The following is a 27,878-nucleotide window of genomic DNA, read 5'->3' as shown; positions in this document are numbered from 1 at the left end:
CGAGTTGGAATAAACAAGGATGGAAAGGCCTGTCTGGTACACCAGGACAGGCCTACAAGTACTATGGTAATTGAGCCTATTCGGGTCTCAGGTAAACCATTTCTCTGGTAAGCTTATTGGAGTTACTGACTGTTCTTTGTGGTTCACATTTTCCTCTTTGTGAAGGCCATTTGTTTTACTAATTCACTTGAGCGGGCTCATGGTCAAATTAGCCATGCAGATTATACAAGATTTGTTTTCACAAATAAGGAGCTCACGAGTAAGCTTAGCTAGCTTAAATAACCAAAACGATACTGCTGTTTATGCACAGATGCGTTTCCTAATAATGAAGTTACACCAATGGATAATACTTTCCAAATTGAAGCTGACATGGTGCACAATGAAAGCATCATTTTCATATTGGTTTTGGATGTAAAAGTATAGCTTTTGAATGTTAGCATACTAGATTGGGAAGTTGAAAGTAAAGTTACATTGCGCTGACTTCCCAAAGTAAAATGCGGAGTTCCAAAACCAAAAGCGCACTGCCACTTATACACACAATGTTTCCAATATATGACACTTACGGAGAATGGTTTCGAAACTAAATTTGGATATTGGTTGTGAAAGTTAGCATTGTAATTTGCTCAAAACAGCTCAAAATGTTCTTCGCCTCAACCAACTAACAGTAAAACCCTGGTTTTACATTAAAACACGAGTAATAATAATTGTAATTGTATAACATTTTTATCTGTATTGAGCACTTTGACTTTTATTGAAATACCTTTTACTTTAAGTTTTCATTGCAGGACTTTTACTTGTAACAGAGTATGTTTACAGTGTGGAATTAGTAAATGAACAATTACTAATCAGCAGTGGGTGTGGCACTTGGACATTGACTCTGGCAAAGCCCACCTTTGGATCCATTGTCCAATAGATTTGAAATCCTACTCAATCAATTATCCAATAAGAACACCTGTTCTACATTGACTATATAGGCCTTTTGTTTAGTCTTTGACCCGTTTGTGTGTTGTCCTGTGTTGAAGCCTTTGCTGTCCAGACACCTGATTGAGTTGCGAGCTACTCGGAGAACCCTGAAGGTTAGTAACCGTCTAAAAACATAAACGCGTCCTCTCTAAAGTAAAGTGACTGAATATCAGTCAACTTCCGCTTTCATTGCGCGCGCTCCCGTGAGGTGCATGAACTTCTCAGCAGGCACGCGTGCACCTTCCGTCCATGCGCGGGACCAGCAGCACTAGTTCAGTGTGATCACATGATATGACAAAGCAGCAAAGCTACTTCCTGTGTAGACTGCTGCTAGCTAGCCAGCCAGCCAAGCTCACGTCCAGACGACTACAGAAGCACTGCGACCACCTTGTCATCCAAGATGCTGGCCCTCATGAACAGGCTTCTGGACTGGTTCCGGTCCATCTTCTGGAAAGAGGAGATGGAGCTCACACTGGTGGGACTTCAGTACTCCGGAAAAACCACATTCGTCAATGTGATCGCAGTAAGTAAAGCTAAACAAGCAGTGTCAGTGTTGGGGCCCAGGCTCACGTTAGAGGTTTATCTTTTCATATGTTACGAGTAAAATATATTCGCTGCAACATTCACGTTATTGTTCCAAACATTGGGCACAGCTGGAGCGCTGGTGACAGTGACTAGCTGTTTGGCTGTAGCTAGAGTGACGAAGTTGTTGGTATGACTGTGCGCATACTTATGAAACCGGTCATGTGAACGGAGTTGTCGGAGCTTTGTTTAAAAAAAAAAAAAAAAAAAAAAAAGAAAAGCTGCCGGTGTGTCACAACATCGACATGTTGTTGCCACGAGCTAACTTTGTAAACACTCTTGTCATCTCGCGACCAAGGCCTGGAGCCATAATAGCTGTCAGCTAGTTATCTATGTTATTATGAACAGATTATAAATATGGCTTGATTAGATATATAGTATATGCGTGTAATATACGATTTTATGCCAAAATTTGCATAATTAAATGCGTTAATGTCATCGGGTCCTGTTTATTCTTCATCCCTTCCTCTGTTGTTAAGTTTACATTTATGGCACGTTGTCCTATAGCTAGCACTGTATTGGTTTTTTTTAAATGACGATTTCCCTCTTTGTTTGACCACTTTGTTTTCATGTCTAGCTCGCCACAACCTTTGGTGTGTATGTGGTGAAGGGTTAGATTCTGTAGTCCACTGTTGTTTACGTCCGTGTATCTAGGTGACAGATCACTCTGTAGTCTTAGGAGGTCCAGTTGTAGTTCACAGTACTGTCGGCTCCTCCTCTCCTGGATTCATCTCAAGACTACAATTTGTATTCTTCTGAATCTGTTGTGGTCATGTCTGGTGATTAGGTTAGAAAAACAAACAAAACTGCCCTCTCCTTCACTCTGTGGGACCTTTGGACTGGTGTATGAGCCATAGAGCCAAAGTTATTATTGAATTTCTGCATTTTTCTTATCAAAGCCGACCCCGTTGGCTTTACAGTAGAGCGACCCCACTTTTAGGATAAAATGCCTTGTACGGCACATTAAGCCTGTGGAATGTTAAGTTACAAAGCGCAGTTGAAGGCTGATGTATGCTGATGTGTACATGCCATCATCTTAACAGTGATTCGTGGAGTAAAAGGACAACAAGCAGCTGATTAGGTATTGTTTTAACCAAAATCATTCACTTCAGCTAAGCTTTTTCATGCGACTGCTGAATACGAATAAACTACACAGACGTAAATAAACGGGGACATGTTTTTATTTTGGTGATGTAGAGACACTGGCTTTGTACAGTGCGTAAGTAATGTGAATATTTGTAACCATTTCATCACCTCATATTTCACTTGCTAGTTGCAGTAATCACTAACGTGCGGCCCTTTGTGTCTCGTGCAGTCAGGCCAGTTCAGTGAGGACATGATTCCCACGGTCGGTTTCAACATGCGGAAGGTCACTAAAGGCAATGTGACAATAAAGGTAAGCTAATGAGCCGAAACATCCAGCTGGATGCATTCACCGTTTCTATTTAAATTCTGTTTTAAACCGGCTTTTGTCTCCCGTAAGACTGTATTTTTGATTCTGTTCTGTGCTTCCTTGCCTCAGATATGGGACATAGGGGGACAGCCTCGCTTCAGAAGCATGTGGGAGCGCTACTGTAGAGGAGTCAATGCTATTGTGTAAGTTTGGGGACACCACCACGTACGGCAGGTGGCCTTCGTGACCACACGTTTACTATTTGGCTTCCTGGGATCCTGAAAAACAGAACGACCATCACACACACACACTGATGCAATACTCTGCTCATTCAATATGTGTAATACGTATTTCATATTTGTGTCATTACAAACTTTGTCGTAAGAGGTTAAATATTTGGTTTTTGATTCAGTGAAACAGGTATTTTAGTGTTACCAAACTCTAAGTCTTTTTATTTTTCCCCCTTTGCAGTTACATGGTGGATGCAGCAGACCAAGAGAAGATAGAAGCTTCCAGAAATGAACTGCACAACCTGTTAGACAAACCACAGCTACAAGGAATTCCCGTAAGAGGAACACTTGTGGTCTTTAGCCCAAAAAAAACCTCATGATTTCTGCGTAGCGACTCTGATCACAAGCGGGGATTAAACTCATAAGTAACTGATGGGTTGCAGTGACGCAGGCTTGATGAAACACAAAGTGGTAATTTGAGCCCAGGCCTGGATTCTCTTTAATGAGTTTTCAATATCTGAGCTGACGGGCTAATTGATTCGACGGGCTTTGATGTGCTAAATGGATAGGTGCTGTAACCTGACGCCACACACGTTATTGTATCCTAACAGTAAGGATTCTGTGTGATCACACTGGGATGATGCTGATGCATTACTGTGCTGAGCCTTTTTTTTTTTTCTCTAACATTTCAGGTTCTAGTACTGGGCAACAAACGAGACCTACCCAACGCACTCGATGAGAAGCAGCTCATTGAAAAAATGTGAGGCACTCAAAACCTCAGTATGTTTGTTGATAATCCTGCACAAACGTCAGGACTTTGCTCAGATGTAAAGTATCCCAGTGTCATGATGACTGCACGGTGAATCGGTGTCGGGAGTATCCCGGTGGTGATCCAAAAGTTATGACATCGGGCATTTCCAATACATTGAATTATACACAGCATGACCAAAACTAACTATGGGAAATCTAAAATACTTAAATCATTTATTTTATGAAAAGCCTTCCCAGAAGAATGTTGGAAGCAACATATTAATGCCCATAGATCTGGAAAGAGACCGCAGACTTCTGGCCATAAAGTGAAGGTGAATCATTGTATCAACAGCTGTAATTTTACTCTAAATACAACTTAGGGTCAATTTTGGGCCGTTTAATGGATCAGTACAGGCTAAAATACACCCAATCAAATGCTAATCCTGTCTTTTGTGTGGTCTACTGCATTGCAAAACTGCTCTGTTTTAACTGCATTTCACTGCATGTGCTAGTAAAGTTTATCCACTTAAACATAAGACTCTAATGCGTACTTGGAGGTTTCATGTTTCCTTCTTTCCTTTTCCAGGAATCTATCCGGCATTCAGGACCGAGAGATCTGCTGCTATTCCGTCTCCTGCAAAGAGAAGAACAATATAGGCAAGGAGCAGATCACAGTTTAAATGATTCCACATACAAATGTTTAGTGATATGTGGGCCTGCTGAGCTCACAGAAATGACGTACTATCCCTCCCTCTGCAGATATCACGCTGCAGTGGCTCATCCAGCATTCAAAGTCACGGAGGAGCTGAAATTGAAGCCCTCCCTCGTCGCAGCTCTGGCCTCAGCCCCCCTAACGGTCATGGGTCCTCGACAGCCATCCTTTCCACTGCCTCTGTGAAAGTATTCCAGCTATCTGCTCACTACCGTCACCAACCTGCACCACCCAGTACACTACCATAGATGTGTAGCCCCCTGTACAGCACTACGCCACCCCCAGCTATCCGGAGTCTTGAAGAGTTGTTTCAGTACTTTGCTAAAAGGTGGAATTCATTCCCATCATGCCTTATCGCTGGTCACTATGAACATGATCTGTCTGAGTTTCTTTCTTTTCTTTAAATGGTTTCTGTTCCTTTTGACACAACAATCTAATGATGTTGCAGTGTGCCGTCCCCCAGCGACACCAGGACGGACCTCCTCCTAATCCCACATGTAGACATCCGTCCCGTTGGTGTTTACGAGGTTGCGATTGTAGTTTTTAACAGTTATTTGCCAAATGACGATGGTAGCTTGTGCTAAAACCGTAAATTCCCGATGAGATCTTTGCAATGTTGCCTGCCTTTTTATTTAGCTGGAAGTATCTATTTTATTATGTGACTTAAGTCAAAGTTTACACATAACGTAAAGATGAATAGCAGGGAAGAATGTGAGTGTTTGTTTTTGTCTGAGGCAAAATCCTAACATGGGTCAGCAGAGTCTAAAGTGCCTTTGACTAAGGGAGCGTTCCAACCAGTTATTGCCCAATGCCACTTCTAACCCACTATTACACAACACTTAGTCCAGACGCAGCAGACATCCCCTGATTACTCTTAACGCCACCCCCCCCTCCAACAATCTCATTTTATGTTTTGTAATCCCACAAATGCTTTGTGATGTCTGAGAAAAGACAGTACTGTACTAACAATGGAATGAAGTGGTGAATGAGAAAATGTTACAGTTGTGTTTTTTTCTTAGTTGATGGGTTATGTGAATGCGGTTTCACCTGTAGCCTGTGACACTTTAATGTAGCTCGAAACTCTTTCTTGCCGTTCTCAGGTTGTTGAGTGATTTTTAAGAATATTGTCTGAACACAGCGATGGTGTTCCCAAAGTGTCTTGTTAGATAATCCCTATTTTGTTCGGGTTGGATAACAGAAAGCCAGTGTTAGTCGTGATGACTGAGCAACACGGAGAACAGAAGACAATCCATTAGTTCAACGCGTCGCTTGATGTCATAAATGCATTGCCACTTGCCCACACACGCCCGTGTCTGAATCCTGATGTCTTTTTGTAGAAGCCATAGCAGCCGGAGGACGACGCAGTCTCCTCAAAAGGCGATTGACGTGTAATTTCCTTTCAGCGACGGGACTTATTCCTCACGGTGTCACTGTATATTAATCCGCCCCTTGCTTGGCCAGTGCATCTTGATCAATTTAAGCATTTTGGTTTTTTTTGTTTTCTGTGCCTGAGTGTTGCTGATAACTGCTACAATGCTCTATGTAGACCTACATGGCTTCTGCATTTTACTGTCATTTTTTCTACACACACACACACACACACAATGTTCTGCATCTGTCGGTGATCGTAGTAATCCTAAATGTCGATTGTTGGGACCACAGCAGCAGTGAGGGGCTTTAAAATGTGGGTAACTGTGGGTTATTTTGGGGGAAGCTTTTACCTGTGTAATGATAATATAGCCTATTTGCAATTTGTATGTGCATGTGCTGAACCTATTCACATTCAATTGCAGACTTTGTAAATAAGATTTTGCATTGTTATTCCAACAAATGCTTCTGTAGATGTCATGCATTAGCCCCCCCGATTGCTAATAAATTTGTTTTTATTTTTAAGGTTTTCAAGTGTGGCATCCAGTGGTCAATGTATTGTAGATAGTTCCCACTAGGTGGAAGCAGAGGACTTTGGAAGGATAATAAATGGTAAAGGATGGGAGCTTGAAAGTCTCTACAGACTGAAAACTCTTAACCTGAAGTTCTCTTTTGGTGCACAATAAACCTGCTTTTGCCCCCTTTTTCTTTTAATGCAGTGCTTCTTGTTGGGCAATGTTTTGGTGCAGGCCTGGCAAATGTCAGTGGTAAGAGTTTTAGAGGTGCACTGAGTGTGTCTGAGTGATTACAGCTTAGTTTTAACCTACTGCCTCACCAATTCTTGCCTTGAAAGTTCACAGCACCTTCATCCACAAAGTATTGTGAAAGGAGGCGCTCATGTGGCAGCCTAAATGTACCCACAGTTCACTCGATTTTATTATTCAGGCTTAACTTGGTGCCACCTTTGTGGATAGAGGTGGTTCTGTAATATCCATTAAGCAGCTATTGTTACTTACAGATCCCATGATGGATGATTAACACCTCAGTGTTTCTTGGCAGAAAATGATGCGTAGAAATCTAACACTGTGCTAAGCAGAATGTTAAGACGGGCGCGGGGAGTGTGTCACAAACTAGGGGGCAATAAAGCGAGCCGTGTTCTCACAGCTGGAGCTGGAGCGCCGAGCCGCCGGAGAGAGGAGGCCTGTGCTGTTAAAGCAAGAACACCTTAATTAATCTTATTTCTTAAACGCAGTTTTTTAATGAACAGCTGCTGCCATTCAGTGTACGCCAGGGCAGTAGTTTGAACGTGTGGACAGATCTAGGTGTTATCCGATGAATTCCATCAGTTGAGACCTGTGTGTGTGTGTGTGTGTGTGTGTGTCCGCATGGGAAGTTCATATTCGTATGCGTGTGGTTTACATTTGCAACGACCGCCAGGGATTAAGTGGTGGTTACAAACCTGCCACAAGGATTTATGTGAGGAGGTCACGGAGAAGACCCAAAGGCGTGACATACTATTAATGTAGTTCCACTCCATTACGAACCAATGGGCTCATTAGGTAATCCAACATGTTTTGCACCTACCACCTGTCACAACTTCCTAAATGTCCAAACGCGTTGGTCAGTCCCATGAATGACCAGTCATCACCAAAATTACAAGGGCTGCTCTAAATTTGAATTATAGAATATTTGTCCAGACATGATTCACTCCCACATAACTTTCTTAGATAATAAGGATGTAACTCAATTTTTAACAGGGGTCCCAGTTTGAGCTTTACTCTGATTTAATATTCAATGTTTTTTTTTTTTGTTTGTTTGACACCACAAGCATCTATTCAGCTTCCTGTCTGTAGAACGCCTACCTGTCTCATGCACATAAACGGTTCGTGATTGAAGCTGCTGTCGCTTACTTAGGCTGATTCACTCCCGTCTTTCCAGCAAACGGCCCTGGACAGTCTCACTCAACAGTCGGTTTTACGAAGCCTGTGCTTTACTTTTGCTCAATCATCTGACCGCGACAAGCGAACACACACCTAGTTTATGCAGCCTTATAATCATTTACTTTACACATCCTGTGCAGATGTGTCACCTTGTTATCCGTGTAAGTCACCGGGATGTTTTTTTTTACAATGAGAAAATGTTTGTCTGTCCAATCAAAGATTATATAATGTCGTATGTGTTACATGTGTGCATCTGGGTTTATTTAGCATGCACACTGGGCGCTTTAGTAACTATCGTGCTGTCTCTATCAAGGCTGAAGCATCCCCGTTTCCTTCCTCTGCCCTCTTATTCCCTCTGTCATTATAAACTGTTTTATATCTTCCAGGCAGGCCTGTGATGTTAGTCTACTTCCAGCATTTAAACTTTTAAGATCATAATGTTTATGATATACAGCATTTACAGGGCACCCACAGAGCATCTCACTAAACCCATCAAGCTGCCAACATTTGGTTCTCAAGGTGAAGGTCCTTTCATGTCTGATTTACAGCACCTGTATCAGGAGTTTTGAACAGCAAGATATTAAATCTAAAATTCAGCAGAGAATTACAAAGCAGATGCAGCCTGACTTGGTGGAATCCAAAATGAAGCGTGGGTGGAGCTCTGTAAAGCTCTATAATGTGTTCTCTGTGTTTTAATACATATGTGTGGCATGAAAACGGGCATTCATATTTGAGACAGGATTTCACATTGGCCCAGGCAGTCTGTTGCTTTCTTACCGTTGTTTGCCAATAAGTCGTCTTTGTTCTTGGGACAGCGATGACATCAGAGCACCACTGTCTTTAGCTGAGCTAACTGTGTGGTAATTTGTCCCGGGATCTTAAAGCCTCTGTTTTATGAGATGTAAATAAGTTGTTCTTAAACTATAGTTTGGGGATTAGAGGTTTGAAGCTTTAGCATTGACGTGCATCTGCAAGCACTTCATCCAGGTCCCAGTTTGGACCATAATTTGGCACTAATCACCATGTGTGGAATGTCACATGATTCATCCAGAGCTGCATGGCACACATCACCACCCCTTACTGCTCTGCACCCTGTAAAAGACAGATGGTGACAGGCACACCCACCCTGTAACAGCCCAGCTTAATAAGACTCCATAGACAAATACATTCCTCAACTTAGTTGGTTAACCCCGAGGTCCCCGACCATTTAGTGCGTTTCACTCAATGTGATTTTCAATTTGGCTGTTTTGATCATTTTTTTCCCCATCACATTCTGATGCCAATATCTTTACATTCGTGGACTTCCATTTAAAACGAGTAATTAACATTTTGCTGAAAGCAGCAGCAGATAATTAGCCGCCCTGCATCATAACTACTTTTTATATAGTAGACATTAAAGCTAGGGTAGGTCATTTTTAGAAACTTGCAAGAGTACGCTAGATTTAAAAAACATCTCAAAATTGTTTTTGAAGATTACCAACTCTACATTTCAATTGAGATTTCAGACACTTGCGAATCAACCTCCTTTTGCGTCATCACTGACAGCTGTTGAGTCCCCCAAGGGTAATTTTCTCATCTATAAAATGCGGAGCATTGCATTGTGGGATTTCTTCACAGAAAGTCCATGCCGTGGACCTTCTGGATTTGTTCATGGCACTATATGGTGTATACATTTTCTCACTCAGACTTCAGACATTGAAATGAAATGGCAGACAGTGAATATACTGCAAAATGTGATAAATAGGGAGTCATTTTGAACACCGCCTGAAATATTCATGGCGCCCAGAGGATGAATCCCAATGACATTGAGTAGGTTTTTTAGATGAGTTTTCCTCCAGAGCTGCCATGAGATTCACATTTGTGGTTTTGAGTAAAAAGTTTTGCCATTAAATTCAATCCACACATTTGGATTACTTTGGTGATCCACTGACTTTTCATCAAGACAAAGTCCAATACTTTGTTTATGCCCAAATGCCTTCATGCTGATACGCAAATGTTAGCCAACGCGCTAAACTAAGGTGTGAACATGGTAAAAATATCTGTAAAACATCACCATGTGGCTTAGTACAGCCACACATGTTTATAATGTAGGGTTTTGTTAGAATATAAAAAGATGAAAATATGATGATGGTAGGTGTTTTGATCAATCAAGTGAAACATCTTAAGGTGTTTGAAAAATACTCAAACTTAACCAACTATGTTGTTTAATACGTTCAATAGGCTTTGCTTTAGTCGAGTGGCTGCGAGCCATAATAGAAAACCACCGTTTGAGTGTCAAACGAGAAAGTTATTTTTTATTTGACGTAAACCATGACTTTCTCTTCTTTTTTTTTTTTGTGATTGTGGGAGTGCAGAAAAGCTGCTGAGACCTCCAAAATGCAATAAATCCATTTCCACTCAGTGCGAGTAATCTTTCAGGTCCATTCTGTTATCCGGCGTCCTCTCAGATAGCCGGCTCTCCTGTGAACGCTTTCATACTCTCACCTCCCTGCCTCGGCTCTGACACTCTCCTCTCCTCAGATTCCATTAAAAATCAGAACTTCAGCTCCTGGGGCTCTGATCAAATAGGGCGGCTAATGCATTTTTCCTGCGTTGTGATTTTTTATTTTTTTTCCTATGTACCTCATATTTACATATAGATTGAGTATTTATCATTCTGCATTTTAAGGCAGATTCACTGTAGTCCACTTTATTAAACCATGTTGGATTTATGTATATTTAATGAAAAGTTGATGTAGGAGTGTAATTCTTTGAACAAGAGAGTATACTTGGTATGTGGGTTGAATAGCAATGTCGGTGATGTGAACAACTCAACTTGTAAATCTTCAATTGTTGGTGTGGTTTGGTTAGTTGTCCTTTGCGCCTCTGCGCTCAGTTGATGTATTGTTCCACCAACATGCGATTAAGCATTTAAGTTTCAAACCTCGGTTTTTTTGTCCTCCTGTAAAAGCAGATGGAAGTGACATAGGTCATTAGCCACAACACAAGTCATACAAGCTGAAGCAGTTTTACACTGATCCATATCCCCTGAGGTGCCATGCCATCCCGCTTCCACTGGGATGTCAATCACATAGTCGAGAAAAATAATTACTATCATTAGCACAGTTCCACAGAAAGAAGGTTTGATATTTTGGGAAATATGCTTATTTCCTCTCTAGATTCAAGGATATTCATCGTAATTATGCAACACAGGGTTACACAATGAAATGCAATTGTAGCCGATTTGCTAAAAACACAACAAAACAAAAGCAGTAGTGCATTCTTGTAGTGCATTGTTTTTTATTTGCATCAAGAGGAATGTAAACAGCAGCAACAAAACAATGTTTAGGTCTCTGGGCGGGAAAATATCCGGCAGCTTAACATTTCAAATTTGACATCAGGGATGCATTGTCCAGCGACTTTGACTATTTCTGAGGACCAAGCATCGTTGATGTAAAGACAGAGTGCACCTCATCTCGTCCCACCGGAATCCTACGCCCTGTCAGGCTCTGCCTGATCCAGAATGCTACGATAGATCCAGATCTCTGTAGAGATGTGGGCATAATAGTCACTGATATGCTGTTGCTGGGTTAGCCTGTAGTCTTAATTCATCCATCTTGTTTTCATGTATGATCTTTGGACTGCTGTTTTGAAGCCTCAAGTTCAGCATTTTGGCCATCGGCATCTTGGATTTTTGAAAATTGTTTTTTTGCAAGCGACCATATTCAGACTGCGGAGGAGTGACGTACTGATGCCATATACGGCTCTGGTAGCAGTAACGACATGTCAATCACAAGGTAGCCACGCCCTAAAGCATACCCTGCTTTATGGGCTATTTTACTCTAAATGGACCATAATTTACTAAATGAACATCATGCTGTATTGAGGAAGACTTGAAACTAGCGATTGAGACTAATAAGCTAATGTTTACAATGTTATGGGGTAATAAATCAAGTGAGAAGTAGAGTCATTTTCTCATACGCTTCCATACAATTAGACTTTATTTTTGCAACCAGAGGATGGCCAGGAGAGAATGCAAGTTTAAGACACTTCCTAATTGGCTTCAGTTTACAGAACCAGAGGTTTCCGCCTGGTTTGGTCCGGCTGGTCTGAATGGGTGGTCGGAAGATGCCGTGGGCGGTGATCGTCTCAGGGTGGGCTGCACTTTATCCAATCCCCGCGCTTCCTTGAATTCAAAACAAAAATGTAGCGAAGTAAACTTCCGGCCGCTGCATCTATATGTGCCGCCATTGTTAGGGTGACTCACACCACGGCCCTCATCTGAAAACCTCTGAGCGGGCTAAACCCCAGAGATCAACACCACTCTGTTATCCGTCTGTTAAGTTCGCAGCTACAGCCAGGAGGTAGTTACCTTAGCTTGGTCTAAGACAAGATATTGGGAAACTGCTATCCCGGCTCTGTCTAAAGGTAACAAAATCTGTCTACCAGCACAAAAAAAGCAAAAACTCTCCACTGGTTGTGCAGCAACCTCACGGTGATGCCAAGACTCCAGTCAGTCACTTCACCCTGCCAAGAAATAGCAGCACACAACCCCCCATATAACCATTAACTGTTTTTAGCACTTTTGTATGGATTAAACAAATAAAATGTAATGTGTTTGTAGAGTTAGGCTAGCTGTTTAACCTTCTTCCCATTCTTTATGTTAAGCTAAGCTAACTGGCTGCTGGCAGTAGATTCATATAACATACAAACATGAAAGTGGTATCAATTTTCTCATCCAACACTTGGCAAGAAGGTGAATAAATGTCAGATAAGTAAGATATATTTTTTGTCCACTAGGATGTATTCAATCAGAAGAAGAAAAGAAACCAGAAGAAGAAGAAGACAGTATTGTGCATAAAGGGCAATTCTTACACATCGGTCTGATTGTGTATTAATTTTTCCAAGCACACAATCAATATTAGTCTCTTTTTATATTGTGTAAAGTGACTTGATTTATTAGTGTGACCCTATTTCTGTTCTCTAAAACTGAGCCTCAGTGGAATTACTCTGGATTATTCATTAATATGCTGGACCCTGGGAGGTCTTTAAACTACACAAGACAACTATAAAATGAGGGGAAAAAAACACTAAAATGTGTCTTTTCTGATAAATGTTGTCCAAATGCTTACAAAGGATGTCCTCATTGTGCGCTCGCAGCCCTCCTGGCTGGAGGCCTGAGGAATCTGCAGTTCTTTGTTTGCGTGCAGCATCAGGTATGAGTGTGTTAAGAGGACTTTATGGGGGCTTTTATCCTGCAGTCACTGTGGCTTCAGGTTGACAATGGGCTGAAAACCCTGTAGGTTGTGAATAGAGAGGCTACCAAGACAAATGGTGCAATGCAGGCTGGAATGTTGGAAAAAAATGATGAACAATTGGGACCTAATAATGTAGTGCAAACAGAGTAGCAACCTAAAAGCTCAGTTTTGAATTCAGTTTTCAGCGCGTAAGGTTTTGGTGTTTCATGCCCAATCCTAGGTTTAGGTTTGGTTTTGCACCACACATTCAGAGAATATAAGCCTGACTGCCAGAATGAGTTAAGCACCATCCCCACCACCCCTACTCCTCCTTAATGAGACTTTGGATTCAGTTCACTGAGAGGGACAGATGTTCCCTCGGGCCAGATGAACAGAAAACTCAGTGACAGCTGGATTCAGACCAGGTTACCTGCCTTTGATATCAGCAGAACCTTTCCTCTGCAGGTAGCTGGCCTTGGCAGACAATGTGAAGCCAATCAGATGGAGGAACAGCCTTTAATTGTGTCTGATCCCCTGCCAGGACACCTTCTGCAACTTTCCCAGGGTCAGAGCAGATGCAGGACGATCGTACTTTTAATGATGAAGCTAGCATAGCTCCAGATGAAAAGTGATTTGTGAAGAGGCCTTCCAATGTGTGATGTCATTTTGAGAGACATGCTGGGATCTGCTGCTCTTCTTCTGGCATAATCCTCTTTTTGACTTTCTTTCTCGTTCATCTTTTTATTACATGAGGGAAATATCTGCAGCACCGTCCCTTGAGCAACATGATTTACTCTTGCTCATACAGTAGAAGCAACAGTCTTCCCAGTGGGGCTGCTCTCCATTATAAACTCAGAGAAGGCTGAAGTTTTGCTGATGAGAAACAGCTGTTGTCTACTCAGTCACAGGAATAGGAAAAATAGCACTTTGGCAACTTTCAACCACCTGCCTGAACATACGTTATTTTCAGCTACAAGCAGCCTGCACATTGAAACACAGAAAAGTGTGCTGTATGACCGCAAAGTCTTACTAATACATACTAGATACTAAGTTTCACTATTACGTCCTCTTTCCTTCCTACAACACGTTCATGTTTTCCACACGGAGTTCTGTGTTTGAATTTAATGGATTGTCCATTTTAATTTCACTGACTTGCCTGCAATGGTTTCCAAGTGGCAGTTTTGCTTTACCGTGTTGTCGTTGAGACATTTCCAAAGCAAACTTTCCAGTCATTAATTCCGTTGCCATGTTGTGCGTGAGGGGTTGCCAGTCCAACCACCTCTATGTGTTATGCTGTAAATAAAGAAGTGTTTGAACATGATCCGATGAAGGAAAGTGTTTTGGTTACACAGGAAAGGAGACGAGGCATTGCAATGACAGCTGAAGAAAGAATTGCATTCTCTGACATAGCATGTCCTTCACACTCACTCTGCTGCCAAGTTAAGAGCATCTCTGAGAGCATGATTAAAGGTTGCTTATAACTTTTGAGCACAGCACATGCATGTCTTTAAGCAGAGTCCTTCAAAGAAGCATGATGAAGCAAGACTGGAATGCTATTGTTTTATAGGAATGCTGTTTCCTTGCTCTTGGCATTTGACTCCGAAATGAGGACAAGTTGCTATTTCTGGTGGAGTGGGACTGCAAGTCATTGTGCCAGGCTACAATGAGCACAATCCCCTCTGAAGTTGTGACACGTCACAGCGGTTGATGAGTTCTAACAGAGAACCATGGAAGAGTTCTTACTCTGATATCATTGTTAAAGGAATAGTTTGACATTTTGGGAAATTTGCTTATTGTTTTTTTTTGACTGGAGTTTGATGAGAAGTTTGATACCACTCTGATAACTGTCAGCTGAAGCCTCAACCCGCCGCTGGTTAGCTTATTAGCTTAGCATAAAGACTGGAAACAGGTAAACAACTAGTCTGACTCAAAGTCCACCTACCAGCACCGCTACCCATATACACAGAAGTGCAAAAACAACAATTTGTGGTTCTACAAGGAAGGATGTGAAGTCAATAACCTCTTCATTCAACCACACCTTGTTGTTTTTACCCTTTTCTTTACTGTATTTGTACAGATTAGTTGAGCAAGAATGTGTTTATTAGTGTGCTATATTACCTTAGCTGTTTCTTCCTGTTTACAGTATTTATACTAAGCTAAGCTAACAAGCTGCTGGCTGTAGCTTCCTACTTAGCTAGCCAGCTTTAACGGACAGATGTGAGAGTGGTATGGCTCTTCTCATACAATTGTCATAAATAATTTGAATAACGTATTCCCAAATGGTTGAACTATTCCCTTTTTATGCAGAAAAAAAGTGTAATAATGATAATTTCAATTACAGTTCGAGTGACATAGCCTGTAAGCCATTTAAACAGCGACACACTTCCAGTTCCATAACTTATCAGAAACATTAACCAGCCACTGTGAACACAGTGAGCTCATTTATTGGAAGGGTTCTAAAAACACATATCACGGCTTGCTTAAGCATGCAAAAACATTAAAGAGTCCATATTTAGCTCAGTACTTAACCAATGGAGACCCCCGCTCCACTCCTGTCACGTGCAACTCCAAGAGGCTAATTCTGAGTAAACAGGAGAGGGAAATTATTGTTTGTTGCTGTGAAATTGGTTGTATTTTCTTTGGAGCTATACACAGACACAGTTCCTGGCTTGAGGCCACGATACAAAGCTGTGTGCGTATAGACAGAGCAGAAAGCACGAGAGGTTGTCCATACAGAGGAGGCTGTGAAGAGGCTTTGCCAGGTGAAGATGTTTGCACTGAATAATTAAATTTACAGTACTGTGTATTCACAAGATTCTTGGCAATTTGAAAACAGTTTTATTTTCTTCTGTGCAACCAATCGTGTGGCTTTTATCTGAAATTACATCTCCTTTTCTGTCTGAAAATGTGCAACATGTTGTATCCGCACATCCTTTTTACGGACTAGGAGATGGTATTTTCTTATATTTCCTCGAGACACTGGCTTTGTCTGCCTTTGCACAGTCTTGACACGTGGAATGCATTGTGTGACATTTGCAACTTTTCCATGGCTTATTGCTTTCTCATTATGGTATGAAGGTTCGCTAGTGTTGGTCTGCTGTCTGCAGCCGCGGTGGTCCTCTTAGCTGGAGACGCGCCGTGTCCCCGCCATTGTCAACCACCATCTCCAGCTGTTCACCCAGAGACGTGGCACCTCTACCTCTTAACAGGCTACGCGTCATCGCTAATCTCTACGCGTGATTCCTCCACAGCCATCTTTGTTCCTCCCTACGCTGCCTCTCGAGAGCAAGAGGCTCCGCGCATTCCAGCAGCGGCTGGTCATTGAGTCGTTTCCATTGAGGCGGGAGAGCATGGGTCCAGCTCTCTGTCTCCGGACTGATGGATGGCCTGTCTCACTTTATCTGAGCAGGACGGACTGGGGCCCAGAGATTGTCACTCCTGACTGCTTTATCAGGTCCTGACTTATTGAGCTGTCATCCTCTTAGAGCGAGGTTCCCAGGCACCTCGTCCAGCCATTCCCCACTCCTGTCTGTCATGCTGCCATCCAGGGACCTTGGCCTGCCTCCCTGCCTGCTTGACTGGCCAGACGCCTGCCTCCCACCCAACCACCCGGGGACAGATACATTAACAAACTTGTCTTGATTCATCAGCTCCACCCTAGGGTGTTTAAGTCTGTTGTAAGAGCCTGTCTTTTGTCAAGTGGTTTTGCCTCCAGATGAGGCGTGGATGTTCTTATTTTAGATATAGATTGGCCTTGAGCGGAGACAAATGATGCTCCTTATGCGATTTCACAAGATATCCACTTGTGTCGTCTCTTCCTTGTCTCGTACACTCAAAAGACATGGTTTTCAAACGCTTTTTAATGGAACCGCTGATATGTTTCTTTATCTAGTGTGCACACTACAAACCCGGAATGAAAAACATGTCAATTTTTCAAACGTTGTCTCAAAGGCTGAGCCCATGTTCGAGCTTGCCATGAAACCGCAGCGGAGTTCCTTCCTTATTCTCACTTTGATGAGCCATTGGAGAGCTTGGGGGGGAAGCCAAGTGAAGTCTGGGGCCTCTTGCACATTCTGATGTTTTGTTTCAAACAGAGCAGCTTTTGTTCAACTGTCAGAAAAGGAGCGCTTCACAGTGAGTCAGAGTGTGTTTAGTAACCACATTTGTTTTATATAATTTTCATATAGATAGCCGTGTGTTTTATACTGGTCCCATGGGTGTCATCGATCAAGAAATGATGGGATTGAGAGTGTGTATGTGCCAGTCTGTATCATTAAGTTGAAATAGTTAACATCCTTTTAGGAAATGCCAGAGGTCGAAAGATATAAAGATTATAGTCTACAGATCTTACCTCTGTCTCCTCTCTCAGTTAACAAAAACACGCTGGGGGGTTACACTTTAAAGATAGAACTATGAAACGAATTAATATAGTCTCGGTTTGACTACTAGAGCTAGACCAGGCTTAGTCATGTAATTAGATTAAATGTAGCTGTGTTGCATGTGTGTTTTTTGCTCATATTAGCTGCGTGGCTCAAGGGGCTGCAATTCCGGTCGGCACACCACTTTGGTCCCGACTGAAAAATCTTAACAAGAATCGGAAAGGATTGTCAAACGTATTGTCATTGTCTCTGAAGGATGAACCATAAAGACTCGGGTGGTCTCTTGACTCTTGGCGCAAAATGACGATGATTAAGTGTTAGAAATCTCAATTTATTAAATGTATCATTTACTGTTGAGGTTTTACTTACATAAGGATTTGTGAATGAGAGAGTAATTTTGGCATGACACGGCATTAGTCCTGTATTTTTATCTTTACATGCAGAGACACAATAAACGGTTACCATTCACCTCTGTCTTTCATATTGTTCTCCTGGGAGACACCAACTCCGCTACCTTCAGTACTTTGCATTCATGCTGATTGTGACCATGAAAACTGAGACCACAGGGACTCGTTAAGGCCACTCAGCATTTTTCATCCAGATAGGAGCTCATAGGAGTGCATTCAGAATAATTTCCCCAAGAGGCTTCCATCTTGAGATTGCAAATGACTGCAAGTTGTATGAGAGTGATTGTGTGGTGAATTTTTCTGCTACAGATTGTGCCAAGTGCGTACTCTCCACGGGGGGCGAGAGGTCGCGTCCCCCCCTTCCCCAGTATAACAAAAATGGACATTTTTCCCCTCATTATTTTTGATGATCAGTTGTCTCTAAAAGCCAAAGGAAAGTGATTCATATTCAGTGTTAACCGACTCCAACACACCCTAAATGGTTACTGAACTCGTCATGCTTCATGTTGGTTGGTAGGTTGGGGATGGGGATTCCATCGAACCCACCAACCTGGTTGGTCCCCCCAAATATCTGACGAAAGATTTCACCTTTGGATTGTGTTTATCTGTCCATCCATCCATTCCCTGAAGTGTGCTAATCGGACAATGTGTTGCTGCTTCATCAACCGGCACAATGACGTATCGTATATCTAAATTAATGTTTGGACATCTGAGAGCACAAACACAATTTATTTTTTTTTCTCATGTCCAGTTCTGTCTGACTATATGGTTCACTGGGCCATTACAATATCATGCATGTATACACGACCCTTCCCTTAGATTTGATATACAACACTAGATTGGATTTTGACCATCAGCAATCAAATATACCGGCAGGAGTCCAGTAATAAACTGAGAATGGGGCCAGTGTGTCAGCCAGAGTCATTCCAGGCAAGCTGGAGTCTTTCCTGTAGCCCCCTCTCAAAGCCCTGCTTTCCATCCAACTTGGATCATATGCCTTTAATAGTGTGTAATCTCTTAAGGGGTGAGATTCATGTCATCCCCCTCTAGAGTCGGGGCCAGGGATATTTAGGAAGAGTGAGCAAAAGCGCCTGCTGGAAGAAATGATAAACCTTCTGTAAATTTGTGTGAAAGACTCCAAACAAGGCACTTATTGTACATAACCACGAGACAAAAACACTGTATTTAGTTTCCGAAGTCAACCAATTTATCATCGTTCCTGTCTTACTTTTTGTACTGCCCAAGACCTTCAGATTACAAATATCACTGTGCAGGTAAAAAAAAAGAAGAAAAAAGTTAACCGATGTGGACAGCTTGGCCATGAGCCTGCAGCTTATATAACCGCTCTCAATAGCTGTATTGTACCAGTTTGTTCCCTGTAATTGTTGCTGTGATGGTTCTGTGAAACTCGGTATTGTGTTGGATGATGGAATTCATTTGGAGACAATACACGTGTTGACCTTACAAAGGAGAAATAGACCCTGTTGATGCAGGATATCTCCTGTCGGTGGGTCGATATTGCTCATAATATTTGACGGACTGGTTGGTTTCTCAATAAGCTGCTGTGTCACTGCCGCCCCGGGCACACAGGACATATTAGCTCTGGGAAATCAAGACCAAATGTAAGCCAAGTGAAGAGTACGAAAATCCTTTAATATCTTATCTATTGGTATGAAACATATGTAATTCATTTACCTCCAATGAGTGTCTAAGAGTCAACAGGCTTGCTCGAGGTTTGATGCTGCATTTTGGTACAGCAGTATTAAGGTACAGCAGTACCTCTCTTTGATCAAGCTCGGCATAGCTTTCTCAGTAGAACAAATGAAGCACTTTACATACTAATTCAAGCCATGCGGCCCGTTGAGCCAGGAGAATGTTACTTGTAATGTCAGCCGGCAGCTCCTATACATCACTGCAGGCAAATTTGTGGACCTGCAACATAACTAGGATGTTCTGAGCTTCAAGTTGTCCTTAATAGTGTGTCCCTGTGAAATCCTAGCCTCTCTTCATTATAGCTGATCCATAAATCAAAGATGGCTTTATCTTGTGAGAGCAACACAGTCCCGATGAGCTAAAAGGTTATTGGATGAATGATACAGGCAACCGTATTTATGAGGATGCTCTGCCTTTGATGTCTCCCCTAATGCAAGCCTCATGATGAAGGACATGCATCTATCACCGAGAGGTGATGAGTTTACTTGGCTGAAATATAGCAGCCACACGATGAAAGTAGCTAAATGGAAATGAATTGACCTTTCCCTCATTCTGTAAAGCTCAAGCTTTTAAGTTGCTGCGGGTGTTGACAGATAAAGGTAAGAAGCTACGTGATCATTTTGACAAATTTATTAGATTCCAACTAGACAGGAATTCCCGTACTGGTATGGTGCTGGTCCCTTGTACTCACTTTTACCGGCTACACATCTGGAAAGTAACCACTGCTATCCAAATCAGACTGGGTATGGCTGGTCAATGAGCCAGGATAAAATCCCATCTGTAGTTTGCATCCAGTTATCATTTCAGTGTAAAAAAAAAAAAGGAAAATCGATATGTAGACAGTCCTCGCTCGACAGATAATATAGATGTATAATTTAATATTTAAATAAGGTTTGACTTGATATGTTGTATCATAGTTCCTCTAAGGGGAAGATGGTTGACTCTCTGTAGTGACTTTCATTTTATTTTAATTGCTTTAACGGTGGAATCAAACATTCCACTTTTTTGATTGTTTTTCATTTCCCCCGGATGCATTTTCCTCCCACAACAGGTGTCTCAATCCATTGCCCTCAGTATTCTTCCCACCCCAGCTGCAGCAATGGTCTACCCTGTAACAACTAGGATTTCACAAAGCTGTGGTTGATTTCAGAGATGCTGTGTCCATTCTTTTTATTTCATTCTTGTTCTTTTATATCTTCAAAATATACCAAGCTCCAATTATGCTTAAAACCTTGTCCATGTTCTCCTTATTATATTGGTAAATTGAATGAGGAGCCAACCTCCCAACATTTGTATTTTGATAAAAAATGTATATCGTCAATTTAACACTAAGAAATCTGTAAAATGACAATGCAGCCCTTCGTGTAAAGCTTAGACACCCGCCACCTGTGCGTTTGTCTCCAGCAGCATCTTGATGCTGAAGCATGCTTGTCTGTCGGCAGATTTGACCCGGGTGACCTGGCGGAGCGCCCAGTCAGACAGTGCCACCTTCTGCCAAGGTGACCTGTCACCACAGGCTTTTACACAGGCCTGCCAGGGGTCTTACATTGCCCAGGGGGGCAGTAAAAGTGTTAACACCATGCTCACTCTGCGCACTGGTATTAGAGGAAGGCCTGGTTACAGGAATAGCCACCTGTTCCCTTCTGGTCTGGGACGACTGACCCGAACCTGTCCCCAAGGACCCCCCTCTCCTGCCACAACCACCCCAGTTACACACTGAGAGGAATGGCAAAGCACAACAAAACACACCACAGTAGTCCACAGTCCAGCGCAATTTGTAGATTGTCACTCAGAATGAGTATTTCAGTGCAGTCAGTCCTTTCTCAAAATCAATATTGGTAAAATCTATTATTTAGATTCAAACTTAAAGCATTTAAAGTTTACTTTAATTAACTGCAACGATTCGCCTTTCACTAAATCCATCCCTGACTTGCCAAATAGCAGATAACGATTGTAAGCCTTAAGAAAAACCGTCTGGAATAGTTGTGTTATCTGTGGCTGAAAAATAACTGAATGGGTGGTGTCCCCACCCCCTTCCTCCTCCTCCTCCTCCTCCTCACTCGCATAAATACACAAACGCGCTCATCATGTTTCACGTGGACAGCTGCGACAACATACAGATGTTGGCGGAACCTCTGGCCACTGAAGCTCCGAGCTAATTGTTTCCATTTACTTTCCAAAATAAAGACGGTGAACTGTGTTTATTTTATGCATGATGGCTGATTGTAACGTCGCTGGTGAGTAATGTATATTTAGCTGACTAACTCGAGACTGAAGCAGGATTTCCTGAGCATTCTTGTTATTTATTATCTCGGTTCGCTTAAGTGTGTCATTACGTTTGTTTGTCAAGTTCAATTATGGGTATATTATTGGTTAATTGTTCCGGCTGTTTTTGTTTCAGTTCAAAGTCATTTACACTTCTAATAAAGAATTAATGTGTATTTCATTTTTCTGTCATCGCTGCTGTTTTCCATGTCAGGGTCTTTCTAGAAAGTATTATGAAGGAAGGAAATGGAAACAAATGTTCTGAGCCACCACACCTTCTTTCCTTCCTTTTAAATCGACAGCTTTTGACGTTTCATCTATTGAATTTGTGAGCAGGTACTTACCCCACTAGACTAGATCTAAACTACACCCAAAATACTGATGACAAATTATATCTTTATACTGTGTGTAGAAAGACAATCCAACCTTTAAAACCCCAATACTGACAATGTTCTGGCTTCAGAGTGGCACTTTTCATTCTGTTCCTGTTCTGTGGTTTCTGTGTGAATAAGATTGATTTCAGGGCTGAGGTGTGAGGGAAAGGGTGCAGTCCATTTTAGGTCCCAGGGTCCGGGGGCCAATGTCATCCTCACTGCAGCTGTTGGTGGAGGCCTTCCTTTATAGCCTATTACCTCACCATAACCGGGTTATGAAAATATCATCAGTCTATATGCATGTGCTTAGGGACAGAGGGTGGCGCTTGACTCGCTGCTAAATTGAGAGTAATGATGGATCCTCGCGGTCACTGCCGGCTCAATGTGCCACTTCTTAAGGTTCAGAAAACTTACAAAGAAACAGTAATGTACAGCAGTGATTATGTGTGTCCTTTGTGCACTCTATTTTAATTTGTTTACCTTATTTTAGGTTAAACATTTAAGATAAACAGGCCAAACAATGTGCTATTATTTTTACTCTGCATGCCCCTTGTGCATGAATAAATTCACAGGCTGATTACCATTTCACATGACGTCCAGTTTCCATCTTCCATCATCACTCGTCAAAAAGTTGGTGTCACTTTTTTCTCAAACAAATTTTTTTTCTTCATCTGTGTTGCACCTCAGTGCCAAAATCCTCCACACAGCACTTTCAGAAACCTCTTGTTTACTCGTGCAGACAGTACAGAAAGTGAGTCTCAAAGGGGGTCAGAGTTGCTCTTTGTACAGAGGTAATTGTGTCTAAACAGAGGAAAAAAAATTATCTTTCAAGTTTTCCAGCAGCTGTCGAGGGCAATTATGGCTTTTTGAAAAGACAGAATGGGACAGAAAAGGAGAGAAAGCAAAGGGCCCGGGAGTTAGATTTAAAACAGAGATGCGTACGACAGTTACGATGTGTGCCTCATGAAGGACTAGCATCCATTAGTTATAGTGCAGTGTGAGAGTGCCTCGTTACTTTTCTATAAACCTGTTCTCCACACTTCTCCCTGGAACACGCCTTAGAAATACTTTAAAATGCTGAAGAACCTCCCCTCCCTGACTAATAAATGTCAGTAACATCGCCTCAATTTGTCTTTCTGTGCGGCACACAACCGTCCTGAACCTCAAAAAGTTGTAGACGTAACCTTCGCTTCCTGTCCTGGAAGACATTCAAAACTGACATTCAAAACCTCAGAGTTCAGTTAAAACTACGACTTTAGTGTCAAACCTCTAATGTCCTGTCGGCAGCTTCCACATAAACAACACAAACAGGCACGTGGCCTCGCAGCACAGTCGAGCATAAATTAGACAGAGGTTGTGATCTGGGGCCCTGATGTGCTGTCAGCCGTGGGAGTGAGTGTGGGCTGGTGGAGGGGTGAGTAATAGATTGTCCAGAGGTAGGGGGGGGGTGGACACAGAGGATGCTGTGGATGCATGAACTAAGGACTTGTGTGAGTTTTTGGTTTGTGTGTGGCTGCCAGTCACATGACACTTTAAATTCACTTATACAGCAGTTGTGCCGGCAGTTTTCCATGATCAGACTGCTGGAAAAAAAAAAGCAAGTGGCCAGATTACTGAATCTGAGTCACTTTATTTGGAGGAATATGGTCACACATGCCTTTTATGAATCACCTGCATTTAATCTGTAACACTGCCTCATATCTTTACCGGCATACTTCTATGAAGTACAAGCAGGTAATTATAAGAGGTTCCAGCTATTTAAGCTTTGGCTGTTGTTGAAAGAAAGTGGGTGATCTGTCCTCGGGGCACTAAATCTAGCCTCTTACTGGCATGTGACTGTTTACTATACGTCCATCACCTGCCATGGGATCTTTGTTATTACTTCAGGAGTTGCATTACATGCTGTAGGTGCCTTGTTCTTTGTGACTGGCTTCATGTGCGGCCTTTTTGTGCCACTGGGCTTTCTTTTAACTACCATGTACAAGCAGCAACCGTAGCATTCCTGCTATACTGTACCTGTGGCCTTAAGCAGACAATAGGTCACACTGTTCAACATTGTGATGATATGTTTCAAAAGACCACCCACTCAAAGGACTCTATAAGAGGAGCTTTTGAACTTTTTATGCAGTATGTCTGTGTCTCTGTAATCAGATTGTGGTTCCTGCTATGAATTCTATGTCCCTCCACAATGTGACATAGAGAGCACATTATGTCACTGACCACTATGGAAGCCAACCATGACAACGCACTGTAATGTGAACATGGTGGCGTCTTCTAACTGCATTATGTGAACACAAGTATAATATCTCCAAAATTCCTAAATGACATTTTTAGTGCAGTATGTGATTTTGAGCGTTTCATGTGAGCCTCTTGCTGCTTTCGTTGTGGCATTGTTAGAAACCGACTTCGAGTAAATTGGATCCAGCATCCCCTCGAGCCGTCCATCCAACTTGAGCATTTGTCTGATGCATTCACTCAAAATGTTTGTTTTCATCCCGATAAGACAAAACAAAAAGATTCGTATCATTTCTCATGATCTCATCACACTCCAAACTGATTGAGCCTCTCTGCTTTCTTCAATTTCGCCCCTGAGAAAGAAAGGTTACATATTTTGAATCTGAGTGTGCATCTTGATTGCAAAGAGGGAGGATCCAGTCTTTCATCTTTTTCGAATGATATGAGGCAGACGCTTTGTGTCTGCAAAATCAGCAGCGTCTCTGTAGTGGTATGACCGTTTCCACGCGGTATGATTGAGTGTGTTTGTGTTTGTCTGTTTATCTAAACCTTTATCTTTCTGTCTGCCGGTATCATGTCAGTTGAGTGTGTTGCATGACAATGTCTGGTCCTCTGGATCTGAGACCCTCACGACAGCTGGTTTGAATGTCTCGCCACTTCAGAGTAGATACTGATAAAAGTCACAATAGTTGAAAAGAACGATTATGATGTTGGCAATGTCTGAAAGATGATCCCCGATTAGACGCACGTGAACACGGTCCAAGAAGCCAAACATACTTAAAACTAGTGAGCGTAATAGCAATCTCAATAATGATAATTCTGACTAAATATTATGCATTATTGCATTTTTTACTTTTCACAAGTGAACCAAGATGATTTAACATCAACAACAACAACGGCAACAAGTTGATTGACAGCTTTCACGCCAGCCCAAACAATCCGTACTAACTGGAAAAAATGGACCTGAGTCCGGTTTAACCGAACTAAACAGATGTGAAAGCACCCCTAAGGGCTTTTCACACTGCACTGTGCCACAGGCTAAGTGAGCTGTTAGCCTCGGGCTCAGGGAGCTGTCAAGAAAGCTTTCACACTGGCACAATCCTGGCAGATTCCTAAACGGGCAAACCCCAACCTAAGCCTAGGGCTTGCTAGCCCTGCTCTGGGGCAGGGGTAGCCTCGAGTTACCGGGGTTATCTCCTGAAAATCCACTAAACACAAAGCTAAATGTTGCCAATGTGAAACGGGGCTGAAGAAAACAATGGAATTTGCGTCCTGTTTTTGTTGTCCAATACAGTCTTTCAATTTCAAGCCTCTCTGACTAAAATAAACAAAGTAAAAACAAAAGATAAAATTGATTTCCAGCACCGTAAATCCCTCACAGTAGCTTTACTGCTCGGTGTGTCAATTTTGCTGACCTTTCAACCGGATGTTGTGATGTCATTGTCAAAGGGTGAAGCAAATAAAATAGTCCATGGGACAGATCGTAAAGCTCGTAAAGCCCTGTGCTAAAATGATTTTCTCCATATATTAACTGTGGACATTTACAGAAGAAAGAAAAAATATCTATCCAAAAGTTCCAAACTATTTTTTATCTTGGTGCGCAGCCGTCTCGCCCTGAGAAATGGACACATGGGAACGCTTCAAAAGTCAAGTAGATTACGTCAAACTATAACATCACTAACATTTGCTAAAGTTTTAAAAACTTGATGTGCAATGATGGCTGTAAACTTGTGTCAAAAGACATATTTCTCTCCACACACCATGAAGTGAGCCTGAGTGAGAAGTGCCACGCACAGCAAGAAAAGAAATCTCAGAGTTGGACCCAGTGGTGTATGAAATGTCATTTTGTTTGTCCCCTGTAACCTGTGATTACATACTCCAGAGTGAGGCACTGAACAGGACCCATTTTCTACCCTGGAGGGGCACTGCAATTTTCCTTTATTGAGCCTTAAAGTTAGAGAAGAGGGATTGTATATCCCTCATATTGGGGGACCAGTGCCAGGCATGACCAGCTCTGGGTCATTTAAAAAGTTTGCTCGGTGCGTGCACACAGTATGCGTTTACGTATACGTTCACACACATTAAAACAGTTGCATGCATGAACGCAATTATTTTTTCTTTCACAAACTTTACACAGCAATTTTGTTGTCTTTGAAAATGTAATTAGGGTTGTCTAAAAACCGCCGTCACTCTAGGTTGTTTTTTTTTTGGCGTGATACAAAGCAAAAGTCACTTTGACCTTTTCAAACTGACAAGCTGTTCCAGCCACACCCGTTACTTGAAAGGATGCCAGCGTTTTCCTGCACCTTTTTTGGAACAAATCTGACACAATAGGACAAAAAGAGCTCTTGCCATTGAGAAAGTAAGGATTTAAGATGAGATTTAACCCCTGGGATTTGATCTTTTAATAGATTTTTTTTTTCCCTATCTCAAAGCTCCTTAAAGAATGCTTCGGAGGAATGGAATTTCAATTTCCTTAAATTCAAACCAACACAAGAAATGATTCGCTCCCCACTCCTTCCAGCCCCCTGCTGGCTAGCTAATAGGCTAGGAGTGATTGACAGCATAGAGTCACGCCTGCTGCCTCTCAGACTCCCCTTTGTTAGGATGCCTGGGTTTCTGCACATTTCAGTTTTAAATCGGGGAATGTAGCTAACAGTTTCTCTGAGATTCTGACATGTTTTCATCTTTGGCTATACTGAACTTTAGCCAATAGATATTACTCAATAAAAGAGACGTTCTGCAGCTTTCACGATACATCTAGATTTTATCATGACAAGACCAAATCTACAAATACCTCAAACTGTTAAACTGCCAGCTGTCTTCTCAGCCTTTTACCACTGTCTGATTCTTCATCTCTTCCTGTTTAGCACTTCCGCTGTAAGTCCCTTTTATTCTTTTTCCATCTCACATGTCCTTCTGTTTCATTGCCTACTGTTGTCCCGCCTGCAGATGTCAGTCCCAGGAGGTTTATGGGCTCCTCACTGCTGTTACCTGCTGACACTAATCCACACTGAAAGTCTCCAGCCGCTACAAGACCCATAGCTAGCTGCAAAAAGCTTTTCAGGTCCCCCTGTACGTCCATTTCTTTCCATCTGAGTGGGCATGCATAGAACTGCTCGCTATATACAGGGATGTGTCAAATGCAGAAGTCAAATTTCGTGTATGTGTATATGTATATGACAATAAAAAGGGTTTCTATTCTATTCTGGTTTCTAACTGTTCTCCTCTTCTGCTTACAATGTCGGTGAACTCTTGGAAATTCTCACTACGCGCATGAGTGCAGCATTGGCAGCTACGGATGGTTTTCCTACAGTTTTTTAGAGCACAAATATGTCATTAAGAAACATC

The 27,878-nt window shown here is 42.1% G+C and overlaps 1 protein-coding gene across 1 annotated transcript; it reads left to right on the top strand.

Annotated features, from left to right (window-relative positions):
* Positions 1 to 46: 46 nt before the first annotated feature.
* On the top strand, positions 47 to 6,528 carry arl8bb (ADP-ribosylation factor-like 8Bb). Its single transcript, XM_031850909.1, has 7 exons — positions 47 to 1,486; positions 2,861 to 2,941; positions 3,068 to 3,141; positions 3,410 to 3,503; positions 3,861 to 3,928; positions 4,505 to 4,575; positions 4,678 to 6,528. The coding sequence occupies exons 1-7, from the start codon at positions 1,364 to 1,366 to the stop codon at positions 4,725 to 4,727; spliced, it is 561 nt and encodes a 186-aa protein (XP_031706769.1). The 5' UTR covers positions 47 to 1,363; the 3' UTR covers positions 4,728 to 6,528.
* Positions 6,529 to 27,878: the final 21,350 nt, after the last annotated feature.

The sequence above is a fragment of the Anarrhichthys ocellatus genome, unplaced genomic scaffold, assembly GCF_004355925.1.
Source record: "Anarrhichthys ocellatus isolate YVR2014 unplaced genomic scaffold, GSC_Weel_1.0 scaffold1, whole genome shotgun sequence".
In the NCBI taxonomy this organism is placed as follows: Eukaryota; Metazoa; Chordata; class Actinopteri; order Perciformes; family Anarhichadidae; genus Anarrhichthys; species Anarrhichthys ocellatus.
The sequence above is the reverse complement of the archived record's forward strand: the minus strand, read 5'-3'. Positions and strand labels throughout refer to the sequence as shown.

Bases quoted from the DNA above. Each gene is read 5' to 3' on its own strand.
- arl8bb (XM_031850909.1), top strand. From the start codon at position 1,364: ATGCTGGCCCTCATGAACAGGCTTCTGGACTGGTTCCGGTCCATCTTC. The intron at 1,487-2,860 runs GTAAGTAAAGCT...TGTCTCGTGCAG, and splicing joins CATTCGTCAATGTGATCGCA to TCAGGCCAGTTCAGTGAGGA. The intron at 4,576-4,677 runs GCAAGGAGCAGA...CTCCCTCTGCAG, and splicing joins CAAAGAGAAGAACAATATAG to ATATCACGCTGCAGTGGCTC.